Source organism: Frieseomelitta varia, unplaced genomic scaffold, assembly GCF_011392965.1.
Source record: "Frieseomelitta varia isolate USP_RPSP 00005682 unplaced genomic scaffold, Fvar_1.2 scaffold_513, whole genome shotgun sequence".
In the NCBI taxonomy this organism is placed as follows: domain Eukaryota; kingdom Metazoa; phylum Arthropoda; class Insecta; order Hymenoptera; family Apidae; genus Frieseomelitta; species Frieseomelitta varia.
In genome coordinates this window covers 401,503-416,558 of record NW_025110272.1, presented here as the reverse complement: position 1 = coordinate 416,558, position 15,056 = coordinate 401,503, and the positions used below count along the sequence as shown (strand labels likewise).

At 40.1% G+C, this 15,056-nt stretch overlaps 1 protein-coding gene across 24 annotated transcripts in view; it reads right to left on the bottom strand.

The window, feature by feature from the left end:
* The window catches only part of LOC122533252 (myosin heavy chain, muscle), a 39,757-nt gene extending 25,146 nt beyond the window's left edge, over positions 1-14,611 (bottom strand). For 8 of the 24 annotated variants that reach the window (XM_043662784.1, XM_043662777.1, XM_043662789.1 and 5 more), the window contains exons 1-10: positions 14,502-14,611; positions 11,982-12,412; positions 9,897-10,040; positions 8,736-8,892; positions 8,424-8,650; positions 8,282-8,345; positions 7,754-7,852; positions 7,107-7,210; positions 2,186-2,323; positions 1,788-2,057 (exon numbers count right to left, since the gene is read on the bottom strand). In XM_043662784.1, the coding sequence (XP_043518719.1) occupies positions 1,788-2,057; positions 2,186-2,323; positions 7,107-7,210; positions 7,754-7,852; positions 8,282-8,345; positions 8,424-8,650; positions 8,736-8,892; positions 9,897-10,040; positions 11,982-12,185 (1,407 nt within the window). In that variant the 5' untranslated portion in view covers positions 12,186-12,412; positions 14,502-14,611. Of the gene's footprint in view, positions 1-951; positions 1,123-1,787; positions 2,058-2,185; positions 2,324-4,031; positions 4,136-6,052; positions 6,157-7,106; positions 7,211-7,753; positions 7,853-8,281; positions 8,346-8,423; positions 8,651-8,735; positions 8,893-9,896; positions 10,041-10,105; positions 10,250-11,981; positions 12,413-14,501 lie in introns of all 24 variants that reach the window. The other 16 variants (XM_043662786.1, XM_043662766.1, XM_043662778.1 and 13 more) reach the window with 5 other exon arrangements.
* Between the last annotated feature and the right edge of the window lie 445 nt (positions 14,612-15,056).

Genomic DNA, 15,056 nt, shown 5'->3' with positions numbered 1-15,056 from the left:
TTTCTCAGATAAACGCACCGTCCTGTTCCTCGATGGACAGTTGAACACGTATCGTAAGGTTAATCAACTACAGCAACGTTAATCTTTAATTACGTTCTACGTAGTCCACTGTTGTGAAGTCCACTGTTTTTACCATTATCGATGAAATGAACGCTAGACGCTAACTAGAAAATGACCCGTGTGTCGACGGTGATGTAACACGTACTTATACCTGTACTGTATGTATCTATAAGTAAATACTTTACCAGCCTCTTTTCGGAACCATGGAGATCGTCGTATTTGGTACATTGAAATCATGCCGTGTTTGCATACTCATTATCGATAAATAGACGAGAATGGGGACAATCATGCTCTATGTATAGATATTTGTTACAAATTCCTCTGGAACATGCGTTTTTCTTTTTTTTTCTCTCAAAATCGTTGGATATAGGAGAACGTGATAGAAGAGATTTCAACTAAAAAAAAAATAAATTGTCTTCTGAGGATGTCATACACGTAGAAGAACAAGAGTAAATGTACAAGAATGTAATCAAAAAATATTTGCAGAGAAAAATGAGAAAAAAGGGTACGGGTACGTGTTGACAAATTCATTCGAAGGGAACACTACGAAAAAAATAGGTTGGAAGAAACAAGTGTCTATTTAGTAAAATACGACCACTAGCAAATCGTTAAACAATTCACCTAGACAAAAACAGACAGACTCGTACGAGTCTGATCGGGGACGAAAATGGATGAAAACAAGTCCAAGACAAGGGAGGACGAATCTCCTAACGAGACCGACAATCGCATAACGTGAGACGTTACGTTAAATGGTAAATGCTAAACAAAGTCGGGTGTAAACGATATGAAACACAACGAAAGTACAAATCTATAAAAGACAGTGGTAACGAAAGAAAAAAAAAAAAAGAAAATGGAAGTTCACGAGTTTCTCTACGCTCTCGGGAGAGCTACCTTCTCGATCAGCTCAATACACGCGAGGAGATCCATTCCGAAGTCAATAAACTGCCAGACGATACCCTCTTTCTTATACTCCTCTTGCTCAAGGACAAACATGTGATGATTGAAGAACTGTTGCAGCTTTTCATTGGTGAAGTTGATACACAGTTGCTCGAAACCGTTAAACTGGAGGAATGAAACGAAACGTACGATTTTTGGCAATGAAGCAAGAGAGAGAGATTTGAAAATTAACGTGAAAACGATCGTCGTGAGATTTCAAGCTGAAATGTCCAACACAGCGGACACGGAGTTGTTCCTCCCTTCAAAAGTAAAGTAATATTTTGTGTTTGGTAAGTATCAAGGTACGAATTTGTGTGAGCAGTTTTGTCGCCAAGTGTTTATACGTATGTATACGATCATCGAACGCGAGTAATTGTCTTTCTGACACATTGCGCAACAGGTAACGTAATGGATATAATACTTTGTCAATTACTTGTTGCCAATGTGCGTTGATGGATAATAGATATCGCTGAAAATAGTATATAAAAATACCCTATTGTATTGTATATAGTATATAAAAATAATTTGTGTTTCTTGTTCTTAATACTACCTAAGTATATTTGTTATTAAGTTACGTTGGCAATCTTTCATCAACGTGAAACAACAAAAGATTTTCGATACTTGTGGAATGTACAGATATTTACGCATATTTTTCTGACAAACTTGACCCACGATATTATCTATTATCATTACTATATCGTAACAGTTTGATTAAAAGGAAAAAAAAATTGCCAACGCTGGATATCTGTTTATAAGTGGTACGACTATGCGTCGAATAGAAGGGAACTTACGTCGAAGATCTCAAAACCGGCGATATCCAGCACACCGATGAAGTGTTGCCTCTTCTGTTTCGTGTCCAAGGTTTCGTTACACTTTTTGACTAACCATTTGAACAGTCTGTCGAACATGGCCTTGGACATGGCACCCACCGAGTACGCTACTTGATCCTTGTTACGACCTTGCGTCACGAACTCGTTACCGACTTTGATCCTTGGTTTCAGCAAGTTCTTGTAAAGATCGGCACAGTCGCATCCAAGTAGCTTGGCGACGCGTTCACCTTCCTGTCGAGCGAGAAGACGATACAGATTTTCTCAATACGGATTGCCAGCGAGAGGAACAACAGAGACGTTTTTCTTCTCCACTTGGAAAAAGTTGGATGAAAATTCAGAAAGTGAAGGATGAGCGTTACCTCTGTTCCGTCGGCTTCTGCCTGTTCCTCGCGACCTCTTTGCTTGAACTTCATACCACCCATGTGCATGACAGCAGCGGTGATCTTGTAAATATCGTTCTTCTCCTCTTGGGTGAAGCCCAGCACGTCGAAAGCTTGCTGTCATTGGGAGAGAATAATTAAATATTGTCGGACACACGATGCGTCGTACCAGATAGAGGCTACTGCTTCAGAGAAGTCTGAAGCAACACATTTGTCACTTGGAGCTAGACAACGAATATCGAACGCGATACTTCTGGTACGACTTCTGGTAGCAAGCATTCTCAATGGATAAAAGTACAAAGTTAGCGTTAGTAGGATCGCACACAGGATAATGGCAGAATATGAAGCCTGAAAGTCCATGTTCTCTCCGATGATACTTCCCAGGACGAGACTGTCGAAGTCGAATTCGCAGAGTGAAATTCTCGAAAGTGTCTCCGACAGTCTCTGGGTAACATTTTTAACATGCCATAAGCCAGATCTTTTGCTGCAAAGCCGTTGAAAATTCGAAGAGAAAGCTGCGAAGACGAAGCTTTGGATTTACGTCGAAGAAACTGAAAAAGCGAAAGCGAAGCTTGCGTCGGGTAGCTTGTACCTCTTGTCGAAGCTTGCGTTTCGAAACGAAAAAAAAAAAAAAAAAAAAAAAAAAAAAAAAGACGAAAAGCCCGAAATTAAAAAAGAAAAGAGTATAAACGAAAAAAGATCGTGTGAAACAAAAATTGGAGAAAAAAACCGACGAGAAACAGTGAGGAAAAAAAACTAGACGGAAAACAAGATGAAAAAGAAAAGAATGAGCAAAAAAGAAGAAGTAGACGAAGGAGGATCGATGTTCCTTTCAACCGGTTTCGATCGCTTAGTTGACGCAGTTGCGAAGAATCCTCCTCCTCGTTGGACGAAAATAAGGGTGAATTGACAGTGGAATTTCATTGGCAAACACCCTTGCAGGGGAAGATCTCTGAAGAGACTTGAATCGTTCAGGTTCGTTCGAGTTCATTCCGTTACCGATTCGGTGGTTGAAACTGGAAACGAACCGCTACACTGTGAGGCGTGTCACCGACGTGCGCACTGCAACCGTCGAGAATTTCCATCTCGAGGCCGCCTCACTTTTTAGGGTAAACCAAGAACAAGACAAGTGTCGAATTTGTCGTCAGATCAGGCTTGAATTAAACTGTCAAAGAAATTCTCTTGTTGTATCAACGCAACGATGTTTCATAAGACAGTTTAAACGTGAAACATACGTGCGTGGGTACCGTGTGTTTTTCGTCAAACTGTGTTTCGACTAACTTGGACGATATTTTGTCGAAATGGTTTGAAATATCGTCTCAACAGGAGTGAACAGGGCAGAAGATCGATTACGATCGTAATCGTTTCGTAGGTACGTACATACATGTGTATGCACTAAAAATGCAAAATTGGATTTCCACGAACAATCGTAGAAGATGGTTGGATAGTCGGGGAAGTCTAAAATGAATTTTTTATGTACATGGAGTCTCAATGACGAATAGCAACGAAAAACATCTATTTTGCGACGTTTAAATTAAACTTTCAAACGTTTCGTTCGAAAATGTTGAATGTTTTATTCTCCACTGAAGAATAAAATATATATATATTTACGAGATACATTATCAGAACGCGTCTAGAAAAGTACGATAAAATTTCATTCAGATTGATTCAGTTGATCGTTTGTTCGTTACTATTTGTCAGCGTTCTAAATTTGATACAAAGAGAAAAACTGAAGTACACGTGGAAATGTAAAAAGGTTGTACATAAAGGTACATAGAGAAAGGAGAAAACTGTGGATTCACGAATCCATTTGTCAGGGACTTACGTCCGTCAATAAACATTCTTCACCGTCGTCGACGTTGGGAATTGTGATTTTTCCTTGAGACACGTTGACATAGTCGTATATGTTGTTGGACAATAGACACAGATCTGCGAAGCATTTTGAAAAGAGATCAATCATAATGTAACTGACTTTTGACTTGAAGTGACTCGATACTCGTAAATCCTGCGACGATAGAACATTGTACAAATCAAGTTTCAACATTATACTACGACGTGATACTGCTCGAGAAAGATTTTTCGTTAGAGACGCTCGTTATTCCTGCAGAATCGTTGGATGGATGGACGGTTTCTTCCTGATATGCGAATGCTAGAAAAGAATTGGTCGATCAACGAAAAGCCCGAGAAAAGTTTTGTTATTATTCCTGATTGCTGTTTCGGGTTCTACTGCTGCGGACGAGCGAGAAAGTGTTGGCGCATTAGGGAAGAGAGGTGCGTCGGAGCTGATCGGGGAGCGGGTGGACCGTGGGGGCTCGACTTTTCCTTTTTTTTCTTTTCTTCCTTTCTTTTTTTTTTTTTTCTTTTTCTTTTTCTTTACCTCGAGTGGAAATATTTCCAATGAAAGTATTCCTCCCCCAATCTCCCCGCGCCCCGATTGCGGCGGCAGGAAGCTTTCGCAGGCGGGGCGCGAGGAGGTGATGAAAAACCTCGGCCCAACTTTTCCATCAGCTTGCCTTTTTGTCTACTTTCTGTGAATGCCAATACCGTACCGTACCGTGCCCAATTCGCGAGAAGAAAGGCTTCTTTCCTCTTTCGTCATTGTCGCAAAGCAAACGATCGAATTTCGACAAAACGATTCGAAAAGTTGGCCAAGATGTTTTGTGCACCGTGGGGTTGGACTTACGTCCGTCTCTTCCATGTCCGCGGCGTCGTTGACTCCCGGAATTCTGGTCTTACCCTGGCTAATGTACCAATAGTCCCCGATCCGGTTGCTCAGCAGGGTTAATTCTGCATTATTTTGTTCGGTTTTCAAAGCTGCCTGCTTTACGAGCGTTGTATCGTTGACACTACCACTTGCAATCGCTCTCAATTTTACAATTTCTCTTTTTAGCCTCTCAATTCTAAACACTTTTTTCCTATTTTCTTTTTTTTTTTCATTTTTCTTTCTTTTCAATCATTGTTGCAAGACTTTACTAATGAAAAACATCATGAGCAATTGCAAGATGCGCATGAGAGAAAGAAAGAGAGAGAGAGAGAGAAAGGGAATAGAGAAAGAATATGAATACGAGTCAAAATGATTTGCGATAGGCTGAAAGAAGAAGAGCAATAGAGAGAAGAAAGAAGAAAGAGAAGTATACGAACAACGAGAGAGAGAGAGAGAGAGAGAGAGAGAGAGAGAGAGAAAGAGAGAAAGAATAGAATACAGAGATAAAAGAATTAAAAGCAAGAATGATATTCTTCTGTGGTTGCCGATCTTGCTGATAATATTATTATGTGTGCTGTTAAAAAAAAATATGATTAAATTTTAATGAGAAATGGCGCATCGATGAACTAGAATAAACAAACGAGCAAAGAGAAAGAGAAAGAGAGAGACAGAGAAAGAGCAAGAGCAAGAGACAGAAAGAGAGGAAGAATATGTGACAAACAATGATAAATCTCAGCACATATACTACATTATTACTGAAACCAAAAGACAACAACACGAAGCTTGAAGAATTGTTTCGCTTCTGTGGAAAAAGTAGATTGCTAATTGGTGAATAAAGTAATATTCAGAGGAGTTTAGTGGCAATTTTCAAGATGAAATTGTTCACGGTTCTGGCTATGAAATATGCTGCCAACAGCAGATATAATATAATCTTTTAAACAAAAGCTTCTTCATTTCAAGATAAAGAAGGCGTTATGAAATCTGTACCTCTACTCGTTAATTATCGTTTTTTTTTTTCTTTATCTCTTGAAAAAGTCAAGAAAGGCGTGAAAGAAAATTTCACAATTTCGACGTAACGTGAACTTTTCCATCCGGAACATCGCGAGAGAAGAGTGCTTGACCGGTCAAAGGGAAGCACTTACATCGGTGATTAAAAGTTCCTCGCCATCATCGAGGCCAGGGATAGTCGTCTTGCCTTGTGAGACAAAGTAGTAGTCATGGATGTTGTTGGACAGCAGCAACATTTCTATCGGTGGCCAAGAAAGAATAAAAACAAACATGCAGGTATTAACTACGAGTGAGGGTGCCATGTTTTCTGGTGGCTTTCCTTCGGAGTGCATCTACAGGGACTAGTTTATAAACTCGTATCGAAGGGGGACGATTTTGTTAAAAAAAAAAAAAATAACAATAATAATAATAATAATCACCTAGTAAGTCGTTGAATCGTTAACTCGAACAATTTGATCTACGCAAGTTGTTCCTGGGGAATCAACTTCCTAAATTGTCCTATTTCACGCGTGTGACACGTTTATACCTTCACGTTGCTTTTTACTTTGTCTGTTGAAACATATTTTCCCATTTCCCTTATTTTTCTCCGGCCATTTAGGACAAGATAGGATCTCGATTCTCGAATATTAATTTTCATTAATACAAGTAGTCACAAGAGTAAGGACAGCGTACGGTATAGTTTTCTGAAATACCGCATATGTCGTTTAGCACGGTTCCTTTCAACTTCCTTCTGTGGAAAATTCAACGGCAGATTTCGACGAGTCCTGTACTTTAAAAGGACGTTGTCGAATAGAACTCAAGGGTGGTGACTCACATTTCAGAGAAATACAAAGGTCGTGATTGAATGAATTCCGGCTCGATAAATAAAATGGGAGGCAGGTAGAACAAAAGAGACACGCGACAACACCTTGGTATTTCTCTTTTCCAGGAGAAATTTGGGGGAAAAGTTTCCAACCTACAAACAGCTACAAACAGCGAACAATCATAGAAACTTATGAGACAGGGTTTGTGTTTGGAAGGGGGAAATCGAAACGGAAATATAATAGTAACAACAACAACAACAACAACAATAATAATAAAAGAAGCCTTAAAAGAATATTGGCGTCTAATGTAGCAAAGAGGTAGGAGAAGAGGCGACAAAGGAGAGAGAAAGTGCCTATAGCCCTGGCATGATCGTCAGGTTCTTACGTCGGTCAAAGTACACTCCTCGCCGTCGTCGACGTTTGGAATCGTCGTCTTGCCTTGAGAGACGAAGTAGTAGTCGTGGATGTCATTCGAGAGGCAGCACATTTCTATATAGAACGGGGATCAAACAAGTGAGAAAATCTGACAGAATGGGGAAAGTAGATCCAGGACAGTTTGGTGTACCGCTGGTTGCACGTCAACCGACTCGATATCGCAAACACCTTCGATACCGAGTTACGCAACCTGGTTTTCTCCTGACGCAACCTGGCGCTTTCTCTAATTTCCAGTTTAAATACTAGACATCTTACTCAACTCTTATCCAAAAGCAAAGACGGACGAGAATAGGAAACAGGCTCTGAAAAGGTTTTTTCACCTGTGAACGATATCAAAAAAAACGATATTACGTCGCCAACACAAATTTTCGTATTTGTCGAGTCTTTCGAATCGAGAGCACACTGAATCGTCGCACACACTGTGAATGAAAAGTACCTACGTGTCGAGAAAAAAATCGACAAATCGATCGTCTCTCGTCCTAAAGACGATCTCCGACAATCACCAAGTAAACGCTCGCTGCATTAAAAAGATCCTAGCTATCTGTTATCATCTCGATAGAATAATGTAACTTGTTTTTGTGAACTGAATAACCTTACCCTTCAAGCCAGAGACCGAGCCCGACATCATTTGATAGAAGATGTGATAAGAACGTTCCAGAGCCTGTTGAGAGATGACACGAGCCTTCTCCAGCAGATCTGCATGCAAATAAATTGATTTATTTAGCGTTGTTTCTATGTTGCGCAAGATTATTGAAACTTACGATTAAACGTTTTAAAGCGTTTGTAATTGCGTTTGATTCGTTCTGAAATAACGTACGTGACGTAATCTACGCGTGCTACGATATGTAGGTATGATGCAAACGAAATCTAACAAGATAAAACCAAACGTATGTATGTACGACGAATGTATTATTTTTAAAAAAAGCCGGTAACGAATCGAAGCCAACTACGTTTCTATCTAAATTGATCTATTTATACGTACGTACATATGTACGTATATAGGATACGGAAAAGAATCAATCTAAATTTCTAGCTCTAGAGATTCTTATCCAATTTGTCATGCGAAGAATCGACAGCGATAGAGCGCATAGATACGTATGTGGAAATTTTCGAATAAAAACTTACAGGTCTCGATATCGGCACCAGCCAGTTTCCCAGAGGGTCCAAAGTGAATACGGATGAATTTACCCTGTTCGACGAGCAAGAAAGAAATTACAAACTGCTCAAATTGAAAGGAGGAAATAAAGAAAGACGAGCCAGGACTTACGAAACGCGAAGAGTTGTCATTACGGACGGTCTTGGCATTACCGAACGCCTCCAAGACGGGATTGGTCTGGACGACCTGATCTTCCAGGGAGCCTTTCTTTTGACTGGCATCGTCGGCTTTCTTGGTCGAGGCACCGACGGTGGCAAAGTACGCGATTACTTTCTTCGTGTTTTCAGTTTTTCCGGCACCAGATTCACCGGTAATCAACATGGATTGATTTTCACTGTCTGTGAAAAGAAAAACGATAATTTGGTACACGAGCAAAGTGTTTTAACACGAAAAATAGCGCAACATTAGCACCGATATACTTACTGGTAAGCATATTGACGTATGCACCGTCAGAGATGGCGAAAATATGCGGTGGCACTTCGCTACGTCTTTTGCCTCGATAAAGTTTCGCGCATCTGTGAGTGTATACGGGGAATCGTCTGTAGGGGTTGATAGCTACACAGAAGAGGCCAGAGTAGGTCTGAAAATGACAATGAGCCGCGTTATCGCAATGAAACTTTTTACACGGTAAAATACCCATGGTACAAAGATGTATCTGTGACGATTTCGTTAACGATTCTGTGACTCTTTTCACTTGAATCGACTGGTTCTATTCGCAGCGCGGAACGTCCAATTCTTCACATTTACATCCATGTACATATCGTACTACACACACACACACACACATCCCCGTATATATGTACACATATTTACAATCAAAGACTGTATTACGTTTTTCAATGACTAAATATCACACTTTGACTAGTTTTATACTAGTTTTTTTTGTTTCAAAGTTTGCAACATTCAACAACACTATTTTGGAGCAGCCAAATAGTGTTATGCTGGTTAATGAAACAAAAAAAAAAAAAGAAAGAAAAGTTACACTTTAAGATAAAAACGTGAATATGATTTTACGTAAGTAACTCGTGTCTTGAGACGAGAACTTGCTCGTGGTCGGCAATTAAATTCGACCAACCACGTTCGGAACAATTTCCCTTGAAAAAGGGCAGGCAGAAGGGGAGGGAAGCAACGACACGTCGCTACACGTATAGGTGTTTTGTCAGACGACGTTTGTCAGTTTGACGTTGCATACGGTGATAATCATGCATTTGAGGGGAATAGAATACTTGCAGATTTGCGCGTGTTCGCAGCAAACCAAATGAACGACCAAACGAATTGGAGAAAACACTCAAATTACGATTGAGCGTGAAAATTATGAGGAGAAGATGACGGTGATGATGGAGAAGAAGAAGAAGAAGAAGAAAAAGAAGACGAATTCAGAGAAGAAAACAACGTGGCGGCACGTTCAGGTGCTTTTATCCAACGTTTTCGATGCAACAAATGCAATTTCCATTTATGGAAAACAAAGGAAGGCAGAAATGAAGAAACGAAAAAAAAAAAAAAAAAAAATGTGAAGAAACTCAGAAACATTTACGACTGGATAGCAGTAAGAGAGAATTCTCCCCGAGGGTGAAATAATCTTACGTAGATGAGTTTGGCGTAATAACGTTGTTTCAAATTGTGAAGGACCGAAGCATCGTTGAGATAAGTTAAATTCGACATATCCTCGCATTTTTCGTATTTAGGTGGATTTACTTGCTGCAGTTGGTCCTTCTTGAAGTCCTTGGTCTGGTTTTACGGGGGCAAGGAAAAAAGATACTTCGATTAGTAAAGGTAGAAAAAATTGAACTTACGTAAATTAAGTTGTTGTAGTAACGTTGTTTCAAGTTGTGTAACACGGACGCCTCGTTCAGGAATGTTAAATCAGCCATATCCTCGGTTTTCTCGTATTTCGGCGGATTTACTTGAGCCAATTGGTCCTTGCGGAACTGTTTCGTCTGCACGGGCATTCCTTCTTTGTATACACATTTCATTCTATTCTGTCTTATCGTAAAATTTAACCTCACTCAACAGTGTTACCTTTTACATGGAAAAAACTTCGTCGCCAATTTCTCAATTAATTAACCGTTCGGAATGACGATACTTGAGCTTTAATTCATTTAATGAAGTTTATTTTTTTCGACGATACGTACGTATTTATATCTCAAGTTAACTAATTAAATGACGAGTACGAATAAGAAAACGCGAATAAAATACGATATTATCGAAGAGTCATTCATTATTTTTTCAAAAACGAGACAGCAGGATCGATTAATATCAAAATTTGTTATTTGTACGAGACAAGTATTAAACGTCGTACGCGTGGAAGCGAATTATTTTCTCTGAAGTTTTTCAATCATCGGGCACCGAATATATGATTTTAAACGAAAGTTCAAATGCACCCAAAGTGTATTTTTAGCGTTTTTTCCCTTCTTCTTTCTTAATTTTACACGTAATAAGAAGAATCCAACGTGTGAGTAATGGTTTCCTACATCCTTTGGTTGGTTCCTACCTCATTCCTCTCCCTCTTTCGCTTTCGATGCTCTAAATATACATATATGTCGAGGCGCGTTTCGTCAAGTGACGCGTTTCAACTTATTATTATACCAATGGTAGCGGATGATGCTAACAATAGCATTTCAGCATCGGTTAACGAAGAGAAGAGAAGGTAGGGTTTGCTGAACCATTATGTAATCCAACATGTAGAACCGTGGCATTTCGTACATCGCTATGTCCCGAGCCGAACAAAAATAACCGCTGCCACCGAAATCGCGGAGAATACGACGAAAAAACCAGAGAGAGATACAAATATAGATGTATATACCCACATGTATCTACATACGCACATGCAGATATATATATATATATATATATACAAACATATGAATGTGACACGGTTCTTCCTAATCACAGAAACATAGTACATACATATTACACTGATAATTTGCCGTTCGTTGTTTATTTACTTTTGCAAAAATCGAACGAAACGTATGAAAAAAAAAAAAGAAAATGATTCTAATGATTCTAAATATTCGAAATATATATCTGTTACACACGTATTCTACGCATTTTCCTATGCGACTTATTTTTCCAGGATAAAATAAATCCTAAAATAAAGCGACTTTTAAGTTTCAGAGTTATTTGATCTTCGAGGCGAGCGATCGCAAATCGACTTGGAAACGCGTGGATATCGAGCGAGAGGAGAAGCGAAGCAGTTTTAATATCGGAACGTTAGGCGATGGCAAACGCTACCGAACGGTTTTTACCTTTGCCAAAAATAACGTTTCGACGGAGTCTGATACGATGAACCTCTGCTATTTTGTTTTCTTTTCGCGCATAGGAAGCCACCGTTGGCTTCTTCCCAGCCGTGCTACCGCTCTATCCAATTTAGGCGACTGCGACGCGACAGAGGCAGAGATACGAGTAATAAGAAAATATTATTCCATTCGCTTTTCCTTTTCTCTTTGATAATTCACGAACTCACGAATGAGAGTCTATGAGAGTACGAGTACCTAAATACATGTATGTATATATATGTATGTATATGTGTACCGCGTATGCTATGTAGCGATGTACGTATGTATGGTAGAAAGTATAGTATCGATAAACAAGTCGGAAGGAAGGAAAGTCGACTCGATTAAAGGAAACGAACGTTGATAATTGACAAAGAGGCAAAGGGAAATGACGTACCTCGCCGCCAGGTAACGTGACGGAAACAACATCACCCTTGGTTGCCTTGATTTCACCAAGAAGGTAACCTTCCTTCTCGTCCGGTACCCAGCACGCCTTCTTCGCGTCATATGGTTTCGTCTGGTCGATTCTCTTCTGCTCAAGGGAGACGAAAAGGTACGGGGTTGGATCCTCGTCCTCCTGTGACTTCTTCGGCGGCGGCATCTTCGATTATTTCCTTTCTACTTGAATGATTGAATAATTTATTTGTCTAATTGTCTCCTCCTCTCGCTCCCGGGAAGGTCTTCTACGTGCCTTCTACGTCGTCGTTTTCCCACGTATCGCACGATGGGAAGGAACTTGCTAGTTATTTCGTTTCTTCGCTCTTATTCTCGTTTCTCGGAGAATTCGGCGGCGGACGGACTACTTCTGGCGGCACGATCTGGGCGGCCCTGTTTTACAAACAATCAGCCCTGTTAGTTATTATTAGCTTACGTCCACGCGTTACGACCTCTTTGTCTTTCTATTTCATTTTCTTGTATGACTACGACGTACAACACGCGGCATGCAATATGGCACTTGGAGTCTTAATAATTTCCTTTTAGAACATTTTCGAAGACTTCGCTCCGAAATATTTTACTATCTTACTATCTTTCTTTGTTTCCTTAAATCTGTCCTGCCTACACTTTATACATTGCGCGATCTACGAGTCTACAATATTTCTTCCATAACATTATTACAGTAGAAATATTAGAAATATTAGAATTGATAATTTCAACTTGTATTCCATCTTTTTTCTCAGTGCGATTAATTAATACGTATTAATTAAAATAAATTGTTTTACTTTTTATCTCAATCAAATGTACTATTATCGTCTTGTGTTTGTGTCGTCGTTGTCGATTCGTCACGATTGTTGTTATTGTTCGACTATGAAATTGATTATTGGTATTATATTGTATCGTCGAGTGACTTCCGTTAATGTTGCTAAGTATTCGCATCGAGATTGCTTCAACGACTAAAAAGCAATTACAAAACGCGTTGTGTAACGATACAAGTCGACAGCCAACAGAAAGTCACGCAATAACGTAACATCGTACAATAGAAAAGAAAGAGAGAGAGAGAGAGAAATAAATAAATAAAAGAAAGAAAGAAAGGGAAAATTCTACAGTTTTTTCTACAGGTGCGTTCATAATAATTTCTTTCCTTTTGTTTGGAAAATGAATACGTAGAAGAAGAAGACGAACGAAGAAAACGAAATACGGGACGAATAACGGGAAGAAAAGTCTACGTAGAACTAAAAGAAGAATAAATTACGTAATGGAATGCGTAAAATAAGAAATAACTCGAACAAGTCGTTGAATCTTCTACGAAGAAGAAAACTCGCAAGAGTTTAATTTGGTAGTCGAATCGGTAATCAAACGTGTTAAAATAGAACGAGGGAATCGACGAAGTTTGTCGGTTAGAAATCTTGGGAACCGACCGAGCCACCGTTGAAACGAGACACCGTGTTTCGAATCCATCCAAAAAAAGCAACCAGTGCTTCTGGAGCTGCATAACGGAAATAAAATGGCGCGCGCACTACACCGTTGCCCTTCTGAATTCCCTTGCGGATCACGTGTTTCAAATTTCACGCACTTTTGAAAACTGGCTACCGACGACTTTCGTTCCGACTTGAGTTACGTCATCGAGGAAGCGGATATCGCGGAAGAAGGAAGATATTTTACAGCAAATGGTGGAAATGTTGCGTCGTTGTAAGTGTCTGGCGAAAAATGCGAAATACAAAAATTATAAACGAAAGTATAGAGGAACGTAGGTGGAGAACGGGAGGAAGATGGTCGAAACGATGCAAACTTATTCCTTGAAATTTCTTGCAACTTGAAACTCTGAAGAATGACACCTGGCGTCGCACTATTCGAAGATGAGAGAAACGAAAAAAAAAAAAAAAAAAAAGAAAAGATGCGGAGACGTATTTTCTCACTCTGTCGGTGAGAAAATTGCATCGCATTGCCTTGAGGATATCCTTTCAGGTTCGAGAACACCGTGTAAATGACGCACTGTTACCCGGACGTTCATCATTCACCAATGACGTCCGCGGCGGCCGTTGAAACTCGCGAAATTCGAAAAGTGTCACTGCGTTTTACGCTCACGGGTACGTGTATTGAAAACAGACGGAGACGTGGGTGATGTGGGGTGGTGGAGAGAAAGCCGCGAAGGGAATAGAAAAAAATTCGAAGAAGGTAGAAAACGATCACTTTCGAACGTCCCGCGTTCTGGTTTCTTTTCTTTTCTTTCACCAAAAGAAGGACCACACGCGAAATTGTCCCTCTCTCGAAACGATATCAGTTCCTTAGTAATAAAATAAGGATTACACCTCGGAATCGGACGTCGATCACAGATACGTGGCTTCAGCTCGAAAATCACTAGCTGTAAATTTGAACTGTATCTCCCCCACAACTCCTTGTTGTTTCCCCCAAAACTCCTCTGCCAATTGCAAGAGGGAAAGTAATTATTCGAACGATGAATCGCACTTTCCCCTTTTACCTAAGCGGAATCCTTCGCGACGAGGGGTGGTTTGTAATATACCGCGGGCGAGATCACTAGACACTGCGAATCAGGCTAGGCCGGCGAAATTCCCTAGGCTTCTCTCACGAGTCTCATTTCTTTCGTTATATTTTCTGTATCCTTTCTTTCTTTCTTTCTTTCTTTCTTTTCTTTTCTTCGGACTTGGTTTCTTTAATACAAGTTTCTTCTATCGGTCTTTACGACTTCACGACGCGTACGTCTGGCTTCTCGCTTTTCTCTCTTTCGTTTGCCTTTCCAACCAAAGCGTTGGCCGTAGCGTTAATGTTGTACGTCGTGTAATCAAAAAAAAAGAGAAAAAAATCGAACAATCGGACCAACACCGACGTTCTGCACTTACGTTAGAGAGCCGTTCTGTCGGGGAAACGCGCGGGGGCTCCCAATATAAGCGCGTGCAACGTGATCCTAGAATGTAACGAGCTCAACGATTGGCCGGCCCTCTTGGCCAATGAGACGCGACGTTAGTTCCGGGGCCAATCTACCTTTTTAGGTGGAGATGATACCAAAAGTGTGACA